The 16,883-nt window shown below is 42.2% G+C and overlaps 1 protein-coding gene across 1 annotated transcript in view; it reads left to right on the forward strand.

Annotated features, from left to right (window-relative positions):
- Positions 1-16,883, forward strand: part of LOC110487749 (ecto-NOX disulfide-thiol exchanger 2) — a 202,247-nt gene that overhangs the window by 121,567 nt on the left and 63,797 nt on the right. The window contains exons 6-7 of the mRNA XM_090198596.1: positions 5,624-5,836; positions 11,714-11,820. Of these exons, the coding sequence (XP_090054722.1) occupies positions 5,624-5,836; positions 11,714-11,820 (320 nt within the window). The remainder of the gene's footprint in view (positions 1-5,623; positions 5,837-11,713; positions 11,821-16,883) is intronic.

The raw sequence follows: 16,883 nt of genomic DNA on the forward strand, positions 1-16,883 counted from the left end.
TGGCTGTGCCGGGTGGAGATTATAACAGAACATGGCCAAGATGTTCAAATGTTCATAAATGACCAGCATGGTCAAATAATAATAAGGCAGAACAGTTGAAACTGGAGCAGCAGCACGGCCAGGTGGACTGGGGACAGCAAGGTTGTCATCATGTCAGGTAGTCCTGAGGCATGGTCCTAGGGCTCAGGTCCTCCGAGAGAGAGAAAGAAAGCGAGAAAGAGAGAATTAGAGAGAACACACTTAAATTCACACAGGACACAGAATAGGACAGGAGAAGTACTCCAGATATAACTAACTGACCCTAGCCCCCGACACATAAACTACTGCAGCAGAAATACTGGAGACTGAGACAGGAGGGGTCAGGAGACACTGTGGCCCCATCCGAGGACACCCCCGGACAGGGCCAAACAGGAAGGATATAACCCCACCCACTTTGCCAAAGCACAGCCCCCACACCACTAGAGGGATATCTTCAACCACCAACTTACCATCCTGAGACAAGGCCGAGAATAGCCCACAAAGATCTCCGCCACGGCACAACCCAAGGGGGGGCGCCAACCCAGACAGGAAGATCACATCAGTGACTCAACCCACTCAAGTGACGCACCCCTCCTAGGGACGGTATGAAAGAGCCCCAGTAAGCCAGTGACTCAGCCACTGTAATAGGGTTAGAGGCAGAGAATCACAGTGGAAAGAGAGGAACCGTCCAGGCAGAGACAGCAAGGGCGGTTCGTTGCTCCAGAGCCTTTCCGTTCACCTTCCCACTCTTGGGCCAGACTACACTCAATCATATGACCCACTGAAGAGATGAGTCTTCAGTAAAAGACTTAAAGGTTTGAGTTTGCGTCTTTTACATGGGTAGGCAGACCATTCTATAAAAATGGAGCTCTATAGGAGAAAGCCCTGCCTCCAGCTGTTTGCTTAGAAATTCTAGGGACAATTAGGAGGCCTGCGTCTTGTGACCGTAGCGTACGTGTAGGTATGTACGGCAGGACCAAATCAGAGAGATAGGTAGGAGCAAGCCCATGTAATGCTTTGTAGGTTAGCAGTAAATCTTGAAATCAGCCCTTGCCTTGACAGGAAGCCAGTGTAGGGAGGCTAGCACTGGAGTAATATGATCAAATTTTGGGGTTCTAGTCAGGATTCTAGCAGACGTATTTAGTACTAACTAAGTTTATTTGGTGCTTTATCAGGATAGCCGGAAAGTAGAGCATTGCAGTAGTCTAACCTAGAAGTGACAAAAGCATGGATTAATTTTTCTGCATCATTTTTGGACAGAAAGTTTCTGATTTTTGCAATGTTACGTATATGGAAAAAAGCTGTCCTTGAAATGGTCTTGATATGTTCATCAAAAGAGAGATCAGGGTCCAGAGTAACGCAGAGGTCCTTCACAGTTTTATTTGAGACGACTGTACAACCATTAAGATTAACTGTCAGATTCAACAGAAGATCTCTTTGTTTCTTGGGACCTAGAACAAGCAGTTTGCAGCCATCCACTTCCTTATGTCTGAAACACATGCTTCTATCGAGGGCAATTTTGGGGCTTCACCATGCTTCACTGAAATGTACAGCTGTGTGTCATCCGCATAGCAGTGAAAGTTCACATTAAGTTTTCGAATGACATCCCCAAGAGGTAAAATATATAGTGAAAACAATAGTGGTCCTAAAACGGAACCTTGAGGAACACCGAAATTTCCAGTTGATTTATCAGAGGACAAACCATTCACAGAGACAAACTGATATCTTTCCGACAGATAAGATCTAAACCAGGCCAGAACTTGTGCGTGTAGACCAATTTGGGTTTCCAATCTCTCCAAAAGAATGTGGTGATCGATGGTATCAAAAGCAGCACTAAGGTCTAGGAGCACGAGGACAGATGCAGAGCCTCGGTCTGATGCCATTAAAATGTAATTTACCACCTTCACAAGTGCAGTCTCAGTGCTATGATGGGGTCTAAAACCAGACTGAAGAATTTCGTATACATTGTTTGTCTTCAGGAAGGCAGTGAGGCCAATATTTTTTTTTATATTTTCTGGGTCAAGGTTTGGCTTTTTCAAGAGAGGCTTTATTACTGCTAGTTTTAGTGAGTTTGGTACACATCCAGTGGATAGAGAGCCGTTTATTATGTTCAACATAGGAGGCCCAAGCACAGGAAGCAGCTCTTTCAGTAGTTTAGTTGGAATAGGGTCCAGTATGCAGCTTGAAGGTTTAGAGGCCATGATTATTTTCATCATTGTGTCAAGAGATATAGTACTAAAACACTTGAGTGTCTCTTCTTGATCCTAGGTCCTGGCAGAGTTGTGCAGACTCAGGACAACTGAGCTTTGAAGGAATACGCAGATTTAAAGAGGAGTCCGTAATTTGCTTTCTAATAATCATGATCTTTTCCTCAAAGAAGTTCATGAATTTATCACTGCTGAAGTGAAAGACATCCTCTTTTGGGGATACTTCCTTTCTTAGGACAGACTTTCTGGCCACTCCAATCATCCAGTTGTCATTGTCTCCAACATCCACCTCCCGGCAGTGACGTACTCTTATTATCTTATAAATATTTCCTTATCTAACACAACCAGGCTAGCTTTTATTAACTTAGCTACCGTGGGCTCCAAAATTACTGGCACCATTGACTGGCAATGCACAAACAATACTTAAAAAAATATAAACAATATAATTATAGGGATAAACTAAAAATACCAACATGTGAGAAATACTGTACTTTATTAACATTTCAATGGAACCCACCAAAATCATGTATTGATTGAATTAAAAATTATTGTCCTCCAAATCAAGGTTTCACAATTTTATTTCACTAGGCAAGTCAGTTAAGAACAAATTCTTATTTTCAGTGATGGCCTAGGAACAGTGGGTTAACTGCCCTGTTCAGTGGCAGAACAACAGATTTTTACCTTGTCAGCTCAAGGATTTGATCTGGCAACTTTTCGGTTACTAGGCCAACACTCTAACCACTAGGCTACCTGCCGCCCCAATTAATGGCACCCTTAAAGATTATTGTAAATAATATCTACCAAAATTAAACAAGGAGTTAAATTCCACTTATTTAAGTTTATCTAAGTCTTAAGGAACTATATTGAGCCATTACATCACTTCCTGTTTCACTAGGGTATAAAAATGAGTTAACACACATGCAATATCCCTTTGTCATCCAACACCATGAAGAAAACCAAATAACTGGCTGTTCAAAAGAGACAGATGGTTGTAGAACTTCATAAATTTGGTAATGGCTAAAAGAAGATCCACAAACAATTGAATACACCACCGAGCACTGTCAGGACAATTCTTAAAAAATAATAATAATATGGAACAGTTGAAAACCTCACGGGTAAAGGAAGCAAATGCGTTTTGCCCCCAGGATAGGGAGGAGGATAGTGAGAGAAACAACAAAATCCCCAAGAATCACTGTGAAAGAATTGCAGGCCTTGGAGGCATCTTGGGGTCACCAGGTTCCAAAAAGTACCATCGGACACCATGGTTGCCAGAAGAAAGCACTTTCTGACCCCAAGACACAGACGCAAGCGTTTGGAGTTTGCCAAACGTCATTTAAATTATGACTGGAAGAAGGTGCTCAGGTCAGATGAGACCAAAATTGAACATTTTGTTCAGATACAGCATCGGCATGTTTGGCGTCGAAATAGAGATGCATACAACGAGAGACACCTCATACCCACAGTGAAATAGGATGGTGGGTCAGTGATGTTTTGGGGCTGTTTTAATTCTGGAGGTCCAGGGGCACTGGTTAAATATCGGGCAATTTTGGCTGACAATCTGGTTGCCTTTGCCAGAAGGCTGGGACTTGGCCGTAGGTGGACTTTCCAACAAGACAATGACCCAAAACATACCTCAAGATCCGCACAGAAATGAATCTGTGACAACAAAATCAATGTTCTGCCATGGCCATCTCAGTCGCCGGACCTCAATTCAATTGAAAACCTGTGTGCTGAGTTGAAGAGGGCAGTTGATATGCGCATAGGCCAAGAATGTGAAGGATCTTGAAAGGATTTGCATAGACGAATGATCCAAAATCCCTCCAAATGTGTTCCTTAACGTTGTCAAACATAACAGGAAAAGACTCCATGATCTAATCCTTGCCAGAGGTGGTTGCACTAAGTACTAAATGAGGAGTGCCAATAATGATGAAACCTTGATTTTGGTGAAATGTATTTTGTATTAAATAATTGTATGATTTTGGTTGGTTCCATTGAAACATTAATAAAGTACAGTATTTCTCACATGTTGGTATTTTGAGTTTCTCTATAATTATATTGTTTATATTTTTTAAGTATTGTTTGTGCATTGCCAGTAATTTTGGAGCCCGGTGTATATGTATGGTATTGTGTCGTATCGTTTTATGGGCTCTTAACCAACCGTGCTATTTTGTTAGTTTTTTCACATTGTTTGTAACTATTTCTACTGCTTGAGTGGCAGCAACTGTTTCAAGAAGAGGTAACTTGTTGTTTCATGATCCTGCTGTCCACTCTCCATCCTTGCTAGTCACTCTTCAAGTGATGCCAGGCGTAACATGACCATCAGTGTTATGTCATCCTTTTAACAAGCTTTGGTGAAATGTATGCATTGTGATGTGATTATAATCAAAGCAGTACTTATATACATTTGTTACATTCAGTGAAGTTGACTCCTTATGGGTAGTTAAACCAAACAGATCCCAAGCTAAGCAACACTACTTCAAATCGGACTCCGCTAACTATCTAGCTAGCTACCCCTCAACTCATACCAGCATGATGTTTTTCCTCTAAAGTTTTCCCCAAAGTTAGAAAGAGCTTTAAAGTTCTGCCTCTGAGTATAAAGTTTGAAAATAAATGTCTAGTTTCAACTATACAAAACAAAAATATGAATGGAACATGTAAAGTGTTGGTCCTCTGTTTCATGAGCTGAAATAAAAGATCCCAGAAATGTTCCATACGCACAAGAAAAGCTTATTTCGCTACAATTTCGTGCACAAATTTGTTTACATCCCTGTTAGTGAGCATTTCTCCTTTGCCTAGATAATCCATCCACCTGACAGGTGTGGCATATCAAGAAGCTGTTTAAACAGCATGATCATTACACAGGTGCACCTTGTACTGGAGACAATAAAAGGCAGTTTTGTCACAAAACACAATGCCACCAGTTTTGAGGGAGCGTGCAATTGGCATGCTGACTGCTGGAATGTCCACCAGAGCTGTTGCCATAAGCCACCTCCAACGTCGTTTAAGAGATTTTGGCAGTACATCCAACCGGTCTCACAACTACAGGCGATGTGTGGTGAAGAATATTTTTGTCTGTAATAAAGAACTCATTCTGATTGGCTGGACCTGGCTCCCCGGTGGGTGGGCCTATGTCCTCCCAGGCCCATCCATGGCAGTGCCCTGCCCAGTAATGTGAAATCCATAGATTAGGGCCTAATGTATTTATTTAAATTGACTAATTTCCTTCTATAAACTGTAGTTCAGTCAAATCTTTTAAATTGTTGCGTTTTTATATTTTTGTTCAGTATACTGTAGTTAAATATGTTTGAAATAAGAACATTTAATGAGGATATTATTTATCAATGTTGTTCGTTTGTGGAGATCGTTTTGTGCAAACTTTCCTTTAACCCTCTCCTCAGATGAGGCAGCTTTTGCGGAGGCGGTAAACGTGCTGCTGACCTGGGTGGAACGAGGTGAGGTGAACCGTCGTAACGCCAACAACTTCTACTCAATGATCCAGTCGTCCAACAGCCACATCCGCCAGCTGATGAGTCACAAGGCCGCCCACGAGAAGGAGTTGGAGGTGGCCAAGGACAAGTTCAAGACCGCCCTGTCTGGCATCCTGGCACAATGTGAGTACACACCAGGCTGACACACACACACACACACACACACACACACAACACACAACACACAACACACAACACACAACACACAACACACCACACACCACACACCACACACCACACACCACACACACCACACACACACACACACACAGAGAGAGAGAGAGAACCATGTCCCACACAACAGGGTAAGGGTCAACATAAAACCACTTGTGGCATTCCCTTTGAAGCAACGTCACATTGTCCCTCTAAACGTTCTCAACCCTCAAGTGATTTTCATGTCACAAGTTCACAAGTTCCAGGTCAGTGCTCCATACATGATGGATTAAATACCCAGGGACATGGAACAGAGATGGTATTTTCTGCAAACACACTCACACACATGAATGGCTGCACACAAACAGATGATAGCACTTCTGAAGACCCACTCTATGGGATGACTCTTTGTAGGAGTAGATTTGGGGCAGTTTGCCTGGTAAAGGCCAGTGATGGCAGCAATAACATTGAACAGGTTATTTATGGAGCTGTTAGCTACCTCTCTTAGCCCACCATCATTAGGCCCAGAATGGCCACTCACTCACTCTCTCTCTCCTCTTTATTCCTGTCTCTCTTTCTCTGTCTAGCAACTGTTCACCAGGAGACAACATCCCAAAGGGAGCAGAAAATAATCTAGTTTTAGAAACCTGCTTCACCTTGCTCGGTGACAGCCTCTCTGTACCTCACAGCTTTGACAGCCGGCATACAAAAACAAATATTTAACACAACCGTCACACACACACACTGGGGGGTTGGAGAGAAAAAATATATAGGACCGTCACACACACACACACACACACATACAGGAGGTTTCATGCAGCCTGTGACGGGTTAGCAATAGCATGGCATTGTAATTAGCTGCATGACATTTCAGTGGTGAACATCACAGATTGACATTGAGTTCATGCAGCCTCATATTGTCTCATCATTGATATTCCACAGACAGTTTCTTCTCACACTGGACATAACAGACATACAGAATGACAGTCAAATAAAAGCATGCTGTGTTTCACCAGTATGTTTCAGGAAGGGTTGATAGTGGATAAAGAAGGTAGGTTCATGTGTTTGTCTCTAAAGCTGTCTGGTGGTGGTAGATTATATTGGTAGATTATATATACCTGTAGATTATATATACCACATTGGTAGATTATATATACAGTGCCTTGCGAAAGTATTCGGCCCCCTTGAACTTTTCGACCTTTTGCCACATTTCAGGCTTCAAACATAAAGATATAAAACTGTATTTTTTTGTGAAGAATCAACAACAAGTGGGACACAATCATGAAGTGGAATGACATTTATTGGATATTTAAAACTTTTTTAACAAATCAAAAACTGAAAAATTGGGCGTGCAAAATTATTCAGCCCCCTTAAGTTAATACTTTGTAGCGCCACCTTTTTCTGCGATTACAGCTGTAAGTCGCTTGGGGTATGTCTCTATCAGTTTTGCACATCGAGAGATTTTTTTTCCCATTCCTCCTTGCAAAACAGCTCGAGCTCAGTGAGGTTGGATGGAGAGCATTTGTGAACAGCAGTTTTCAGTTCTTTCCACAGATTCTCGATTGGATTCAGGTCTGGACTTTGACTTGGCCATTCTAACACCTGGATATGTTTATTTTTGAACCATTCCATTGTAGATTTTGCTTTATGTTTTGGATCATTGTCTTGTTGGAAGACAAATCTCCGTCCCAGTCTCAGGTCTTTTGCAGACTCCATCAGGTTTTCTTCCAGAATGGTCCTGTATTTGGCTCCATCCATCTTCCCATCAATTTTAACCATCTTCCCTGTCCCTGCTGAAGAAAAGCAGGCCCAAACCATGATGCTGCCACCACCATGTTTGACAGTGGGGATGGTGTGTTCAGGGTGATGAGCTGTGTTGCTTTTACGCCAAACATAACGTTTTGCATTGTTGCCAAAAAGTTCAATTTTGGTTTCATCTGACCAGAGCACCTTCTTCCACATGTTTGGTGTGTCTCCCAGGTGGCTTGTGGCAAACTTTAAACGACACTTTTTATGGATATCTTTAAGAAATGGCTTTCTTCTTGCCACTCTTCCATAAAGGCCAGATTTGTGCAATATACGACTGATTGTTGTCCTATGGACAGAGTCTCCCACCTCAGCTGTAGATCTCTGCAGTTCATCCAGAGTGATCATGGGCCTCTTGGCTGCATCTCTGATCAGTCTTCTCCTTGTATGAGCTGAAAGTTTAGAGGGAGGCCAGGTCTTGGTAGATTTGCAGTGGTCTGATACTCCTTCCATTTCAATATTATCGCTTGCACACTGCTCCTTGGGATGTTTAAAGCTTGGGAAATCTTTTTGTATCCAAATCCGGCTTTAAACTTCTTCACAACAGTATCTCGGACCTGCCTGGTGTGTTCCTTGTTCTTCATGATGCTCTCTGCGCTTTTGACGGACTATCACAGTGCAGGTGCATTTATACGGAGACTTGATTACACACAGGTGGATTGTATTTATCATCGTTAGTCATTTAGGTCAACATTGGATCATTCAGAGATCCTCACTGAACTTCTGGAGAGAGTTTGCTGCACTGAAAGTAAAGGGGCTGAATAATTTTATTATCTATTTGTTAAAAAAGTTTTAAATATCCAATAAATGTTGTTCCACTTCATGATTGTGTCCCACTTGTTGTTGATTCTTCATAAAAAAATACAGTTTTATATCTTTATGTTTGAAGCCTGAAATGTGGCAAAAGGTCGCAAAGTTCAAGGGGGCCGAATACTTTTGCAAGGCACTGTACCTGTATGTCCATGGCCAGGGAGTAATAGGTTCACCTGTGGTTGTGTCACATTGGCTGAATGCAAAAACAACTCCTAGCCCCTAACTTCAAGGCACTTGTGTAAGGATTGGAAAGCTATAAGCCACATAATGAAAACTCCACTCAGCCAATCAAGACTGCAAGATGGAGCTACTGTATGACCATATTGATTATACCTATGTGATTCCTTCAGATCTCCACAAGTGCTAGGGGTTGTTTCTGGACAGGGCTTTAGGCTTTTGCCTTTCAGAAAGCTAACACTCTATGGGGTATGCTGTGTAGGCTCCAAACGTCTCTGGTTAACTTTAGCCTGTATTGGTCTGTGGACAGCTCATCTGAAAGAACCCACTCAGCCATAGAATCAAAGTAAGTAACACCTCTCTACATGAAAACAACTGGGTCTGAAGGAAGAAATGAAATGAGTCATATTAATGATTCACAACTGCCAATGCTAAGAGCATGTATGAGTTCAGATATCTTTGGTGATAGACCACTTACAGTAGTGTGCATACTGAGTACTGTGTTAGTATGGATATTGGGATATACCACATAATCGGTTCCTGTTTATACAGTAATACAAATATTGGAAAGAGCAAAGTGGGTATCCCCCCCTCTCTCTTCTCTCTCTCTTCTCTCTCTCTCTCTCTCTCTTTCTCTTCTCTTCTCTTCTCTTCTTTCTCTCTCTCTCTCTTTCTCTCTCTCTTCTCTCTCTCTCTCTCTTTCTCTTCTCTTCTCTTCTCTCTCTCTCTCTTCTCTCTCTCTCTCTCTTTCTCTTCTCTTCTCTTCTCTTCTCTTCTTTCTCTCTCTCTCTCTCTTTCTCTCTCTCTCTCTCTCTCTATCGTTGTCACCATCCTCCATCACAATAATCCACACAAACACTTAGTTGTATTCATGAGTTTGTCTTTCTCTGCAGTTCCACACATACAAATGTAAACACAGAGTTTGGTGTCCTGGGAGGTAGGTTCACACTGTCGTTCTGTGAACAAAAGCCACATCCACATTTACCAGACTTTCTTACAGCTGCACATTGGAATCCATAGACTTTATTTTTTCCAAATGCAATATAATGCAATATCACACATTCCTCCATTTGGCATTGGTAGTTGTCACCTTATGTTGAATGGTACCTTTAGAAAAAGCCCTTAACAATGCTCCTTTCTGCTCTGAAGCAAGTTATTCAAACAGAGTATGCATCCCAAATGGCATCCAATTCCCTTTATAGTGCACTAAACTATACATATGGGCCCTGGTCAAAAGTAGTGCCCCGCATAGGGAATGTGGTGCCGTTTGGACTTAAACAGGCTCTATTCATGAATGTCAGAGAACAGAAATCTCCTCTCAGTTCAATGAGATCCATTCGCAGCTGAAGGATTTATGAACCACAGCGCCCTGCTTCATATTTCGCTCAGGATGATGTTTATAGAAGATGACAATCATTTCACAGTTGGATTTGGATCAGCATACATCATGTTTGGTGGATGGCACTCGGTCTACATGCCGCAGCATATTTCATCTAGGAGATTAACCTGCCTGACAGATAGTGAATGGTCTCATTTACAGTAGAAATACTGGCATGTGCACACACATAGCCCTAGCTGGATCCCTGCAAAAAACACAGAAGAACATGCACTTATCCATCAGCTATCTCTCTGACTCACACACATACATAAAAAGGCGAGGCCACACCCTTGGACACTTTACTCTCCCCTGCCTTCCCCATCTATCTCTCCAATCAAATTAGATGATTCTGAAAGCCACTATTGATCTAGACACACTCTTTCCTTCCTTCCTTGCTTCCTTCCCTCTCTCCCTCCTTCTCTACATCTCTGCCGAGGCCACAACTCTGGTGGCCTTATTCACTTCCCCAGGGGTTTCATTAAGACCCCTCTGACAAAAACAGAGTCCCTCAACATGGCCTGTCCACAAACACACCAAAGGAGCATTTTGCCTTAGTGATGTTTGCCATCTTCAGCTGCAGTGACACTGGGGAAGTTTTCATGCTTGATAAAGTTATCTATTGTGTGTTGTGAGTTATTGTACAGCCCTTGCTATTGATATGGGACCAAAATAAATTATTGCCTGGTACAATCTATGAATGTGTGGCTGTTCCATTGACATCAACAGGTGAGTGATAATTACACACACACAAACAAACGCTCAGATAATTAGTATAAAATTTTATTTCCTGTGTTTTATATATATTTCCACACCATTAGGTTGGAATAATACTGTGAAATCATACAAATTATAATATTTCCCTTTTAGTGTAAGAGCTGTTTGAAAAAAAGGCTGCGTGAAATTTCAGCCTGTTTTGGTGGGATGGAGTCTTAGCCTGCCTGGTGACATCACCAGATGGTAAATTAGTTAATAAACCAATAAGAAAGACAGTTCCAAACCTCTGACAATAACAGCTAGATTTCAGTTTTCCCTTCCCCACGCAGACCACTCCCATACAAGTCCTAGCAAAATTCCTGCTTGAGGAATTGCTCTTAGCTATTAAGCTAATTCTTGTTTATTTTTGAGCATTTTAATTGAAAACAATTATAGTAAGTAACTGTAAAAATGTCTTTATAGGACCTTTAAGACTAACCCTGGTAGTCTGTCAAAGGTGTGATGGAGTCATAAACAGACAAATGTCTCTCAGCAGCCCCTCTACTCCCTCCTCCTCCAGCCCTGAAATAAAGCAGTTTTTCTCTCTCTCTCGCTCGTTTCCCTCTTTCTCTTTCTCTCAATTCAATTCAATTCAATTTAATGGGCTATAAACATATGTTTACATTGCCACAGCAAGTGAAACAGATAGGAGCCTGCTGGTATTAGTCTGGTCCTCCTGTAGCTTTCAGCACCGTCTTGTGTTTTAGGACAGGCGCTCTGTGGTCACCTTGAGATATGGTGGGTTCCTTCTCCACCCCATCCCACCTCCCCCACTCTAGACACTGACCCAGAACAGACTGTACTATAGAGCCGAATAGAACATTGAAAACACATCAACATGAACATACCTGCCTTCCTACCTGATTCTACTTTCTCACTCCTCTGCTCCTTCCCCTCTCTTCCTGCATCCCCTGCCACAGTTGAGCAGATTGTGTCTGTATTCCACGCTGCTTCCAAACAAAAGGCATGGGACCATTTCTCCAAAGCTCAACGCAAGAACCTGGACATGTGGCGCAAGCAAGCAGAGGTTGGTCCTTTACTTTTTCTACAATTATTCACATCTTCTATTCATTTGGTGAAGTGCAGTCTAAATGTGATTTAGTTGTTTATGTGAGCATCCTTATCTCCATCCCTTTTTCTTCAACTACTTGTTTGTGGAGTTTATGGTGTTGTCTTTAGGATATTAAACACTAGCTTCACAATAAGGCTTAACACTAGCCTAAGTCTTAGCTTGTACAGGCCTAGGGAGTAAGGTAAACGCTAGAACTAGCCTACAAACACTATCCCAAGAGCTAGTCTAATCACCCTGTGTGCTTGGAAAGTGGATAAGTCACAAATGTCAAAATGTGAACATTAGTGGCATCACCACTTAAATCTACCAGTTTAAGCCAGCATACAGTGCATTCAGAAAGTATTCAGACCCCTTGAATTTTATTTGTAATACATTTGCAAACATTTCTCAACCTGCTTTTGCTTTGTCATTATGGGGTATTGTGTGTAGATTGATAAGGGGGAAAAAATATTTAAGCAATTTTAGAATAAGGCTGTAACGTAACAAAATGTGTAAAAACTCAAGGGGTCTGAATACTTTCCGAATGCACTGTACATTTGGTAGCAAAAAAAGGTATAGTAGCTAACTAGCTGTAAATAGTGAATTAATCAATCAAATGTATTTATGAAGTCCTTTTTACATTAGCCGATGTGACAAAGTGCTGTACAGAAACCCGGCCTAAAACCCCAAACAGCAAGCAATGCAGACGTAGAAGCATGGTGGCTAGGAAAATCTCCGTAGGAAGAAACCTAGAGGAACCAGGCTCTGAGGGATGGCCAGTCCTCTTCTGGCTGTGCCGGGTGTAGATAGAAGTTCAAACGTTCATAGATGTATTTTTATTTCACCTTTATTTCACCAGGTAGGCTAGTTGAGAACCAGTTCTCCTTTACAACTGCCACCTGGCCAAGATAAAGCAAAGCAGTTTGTCACATACATGGCATAAACAAACATACAGTCAATAACACAGCAGAAAAAATATAAATATACAGTGTTCAGATGAGGTAAGATAAGGGAGGTAAGTCAATAAAATAGGCCATAGTGGTGAGGTAATTACGATATAGCAATTAAACACTGGAGTGATAGATGTGCAGAAGATGAATGTGCAAGTAGAGATACTGAGGTGCATAGGAGCAAAATAAATAAATAAATACAGTATGGGTAGGATGGGCTATTTACAGATGAGCTATGTACAGGTGCAATGATCTGTGAGCTGTTCTGACAGCTGGTGCTTGAAGTTAGTGAGGGAGATAAGAGTCTCCTTCTTCAGTGATCCTTGCAGTTTGTTCCAGTCATTGGCAGCAGAGAACTGGAAGGAAAGGCGGCCAAAGCAGGAATTGGCTTTGAGGGTGACCAGTGAAATATATCTGCTGGAGCGAGTGCTGCGGGTGGGTGCTGCTATGGTGACCAGTGAACTGAGATAAGGCGTGGCTTTAGCTAGCAAAGACTTGTAGATGACCTGGAGCCAGTGGGTTTGGCTACGAGAATGAAGCGAGGGCCAGCCAACGAGAGCGTACAGGTCGCAGTGGTGGGTAGTATATGGGGCTTTGGTGACAAAACGGATGGCACTGTAATAGACTGCATCCAATTTTTTGAGTAGAGTGTTGGAGGTTAATTCGTAAATGACAACGCCGATGTTGAGGATCGGTAGAATAGTCAGTTTTATGAGGGTATGTTTGGCAGCATGAGTGAAGGATGCTTTGTTTGCGAAATAGGAAGCCGATTCGAGATTTAAATTTTGGATTGGAGATGCTTAATGTGGGTCTGGAAAGAGAGTTTACAGTCTAACCAGACACCTAGGTATTTGTAGTTGTCCACATATTCTAGATCAGAACCATCCAAAGTAGTGATAACCAGCAGGGTCAGATAATAATATTCCCAATGGTTGTGGAGGGTGCAACAGGTCAGCACCTCAGGAGTAAATGTCTGTTGGTTTTTCATAGCCGATCATTCAGAGTTAGATACAGCAGGTGCGGTAGAGAGAGAGTCCAAAACAGCAGGTCCGGGACGAGGTAACACGTCCAGTGAACAGGTCAGGGTTCCATAGCAGCAGGCAGAACAGTTGAAACTGGAGCAGCAGCATGACCAGGCGGACTGGGGACAGCAAGGAGTCATCAGGCCAGGTAGTCCTGAGGCATGATCCTAGGGCTCAGGTCCTCCGAGAGAAGAGAGAGAGAAAGAGAGCTAGAAGAAGAAAGAGAAAGAGAGAAATAGAAAGAGACTATTAGAGGGAGCATACTTAAATTCACATAGGACACCGGATAAAACTCCAGATATAAGACTTAGGCTGAGACAAGAGAGGTCAGGAGACACTGTGACCCTGTCCAACGATACCCCCGGACAGGGCCAAACAGGCAGGATATAACCCCACCCACTTTGCCAAAGCACAGCCCCCGCACCACCAACCTACGACCCTGAGACAAGGCTGAAAATAGCCCACAAAGATCTCCCCCACGACACAGACCCAAGGGGGGTGCCAACCCGGACAGGAAGATCACGTCAGTGACTCAACCCACTCAAGTGACGCACCCCTCCTAGGGACGGCATGGAAGAGCACCAGGAATCGCACTCAGCCACCGTAATAGTGTTAGAGACAGAGAATCCCAGTGGAGAGTGGGGAACCGGCCAGGCAGAGACAGCAAGGGCGGTTTGTCGCCCCAGTGCCTTTCCGTTCACCTTCACACCCCTGGGCCAGACTACACTGAATCATAGGACCTACTGAAGAGATGAGTCTTAAATAAAGACTTAAAGGTTGAGACCCAGTCTGCGTCTCTCACATGGATAGGCTGACCATTCCATAAAAATGTAGCTCTATAGGAGAAAGTCCTGCCTCCAGCTGTTTGCTTAGAAATTCTAGGGACAGTAAGGAGGCCTGCATCTTGTGATCGTAGCGTACTTGTAGGTATGTACGGCAGGACCAAATCGGAAAGATAGGTAGGAGCAAGCTCATGTAATGCTTTGTAGGTTAGTCGTGCCGGTGTAGAGAAGCTAGCACTGGAGTAATATGATACATTTTCTTGGTTCTTGTCAAGATTCTAGCAGCCGTGTTAAGCACTAATTGAAGTTTATTTAGTGCTTTATCCATGTAGCCGGAAAGTAGAGCACTGCAGTAGTCTAATCTAGAAGTGACAAAAGCATGGATTAAAATAATCTTCGGGCTCGGTGTCCCTTCCTCGGGATGGTTGAGCTAACGTAGGTTATTGCGATTAGCATGAGGTTGTAACTATCAATAAAATTTCCCAGGACATAGACATATCTGATATTGGCAGAAAGGTTAAAATCTTGTTAATATAACTGCACTGTGCAATTTACAGTAGCTATTACAGTGAAATAATACCATCATATTGTTTGAGGAGAGTGCACAATTTTGAACATGAAAAGTTATTAATAAACAAATTAGGCACATTTGGGCAGTCTTGATACAACATTTTGAACAGAAATGCAATGGTTTATTGGATCAGTCTAAAATGTTGCACATACACTGATGCCATCTAGTGGCCAAAATCTAAATTGCATCTGGGCTGGAATAATACATTATGGCCTTTCTCTTGTATTTCAAAGATGATGATACAAAAAAATACAAAAGAACGGTTGGTTTTTTCTTTGTATTATCTTTTACCAGATATATTGTGTTATATTCTCCTACATTTTTTTCACATTTACACAAGTGTCAAAGTGTTTCCTTTCAAATGGTACCAAGAAAATGCATTTCCTTGGTTCAGGGCCTGAGCTACAGGAAGGTTAGATTTTGGTATGTCATTTTAGGCAAAAATTGGAAAAAAGGGGCGGATCCTTAAGAGGTCAATTTTACTGCATCATTTTTGGACAGAAAGTTTCAGATTTTTGCAATTTTACGAAGAATTTAAGAATGCTGTCCTTGAAATATTCTTGATATGTTCATCAAAAGAGAAATCAGGGTCCAGAGTAACGCCGAGGTCCTTCACAGTTTTATTAGAGATGACAGTACAACCATCAAGATTAATTGTCAGATCCAACAGAAGATCTCTTTGTTTCTTGGGACCAAGAACTAGCATCTCTGTTAGCTAGCCAAAGTTACTTACATTTAGTTAGCAACTGCTCCTGTACACTCTTATTCTAGCTGAGGAGGTGTCTCCAGTTGTGTTAGCAAATGACACAATCCACTGTCAAGCATATTATTTTACTGTCAATGTAATAAACCCTGGCCTGAGTGCTAGGATCAATGCTAGGCTACACCTAGGCTCTCTACTTAGCTCAGTCCCAGAGTGGGTGCTCCGGTCAGGTTCAGGTCCCGGCCACTCACCCCTCTTTCCTCTGGTAGTCCAGCTCGGTGAGTGCTCAGTATCACTGCCAGAAACAGGTAACTGTCGACTCACCCTTTATCTCACTTAGAGTACTGTGGTCCAGTATCTAATGTATGTATACAACACACCAACACACTAAACTTTGTCAAATAGTGAGCAGATTACCAATATTCTGTTCAGTGCGAAATTGAGGTATTCTATCTTGAGATAGTCCCAGTTGGAATTTGTGGAAAAAGTACTCAATTTCAAATTCCTTTTCTTAAGCAAACCAGGCGGCACAATTTACTTGTTTTTTTTAATTGACGGGCACTCTCCACACTCAGACATAATTTACAAACAAGCATTTGTGTTTAGTGAGTCATTCAGATCAGAGGCAGTAGGGATGACCAGGGATGTTCTCTTGATAAGTGTGTGACTTGAGTTTTGTTATTTCTGTACAACAAAAAATTGACAATGAAGTTGGCTCTTTTACACTGGGGATTTTTGGGGGGTTTCCCCCAATTTGTGGGAGTGTGTCATATGTTTAGGTGATGCGGGTAAGACGGAGTCAGGCGCAGGACACAGAGATGAGTAATAACCGTTACTTTACTCAAAAACAATATTCCATAGAGGAGACAAAATAATCCAGGTCACAAAACGAGACAACTTGACATTAACAAACACGCACAAAACCAAGGGGGAAACCAGAGGGTTAAATAGGGAACAATGATATTGGAATGGAAACTAATTGTGTATAATGAAGACAAAACAAATCGAAAA

Source organism: Oncorhynchus mykiss, chromosome 14 (genome assembly GCF_057628025.1).
Source record: "Oncorhynchus mykiss isolate SJ-2025 chromosome 14, ASM5762802v1, whole genome shotgun sequence".
In the NCBI taxonomy this organism is placed as follows: domain Eukaryota; kingdom Metazoa; phylum Chordata; class Actinopteri; order Salmoniformes; family Salmonidae; genus Oncorhynchus; species Oncorhynchus mykiss.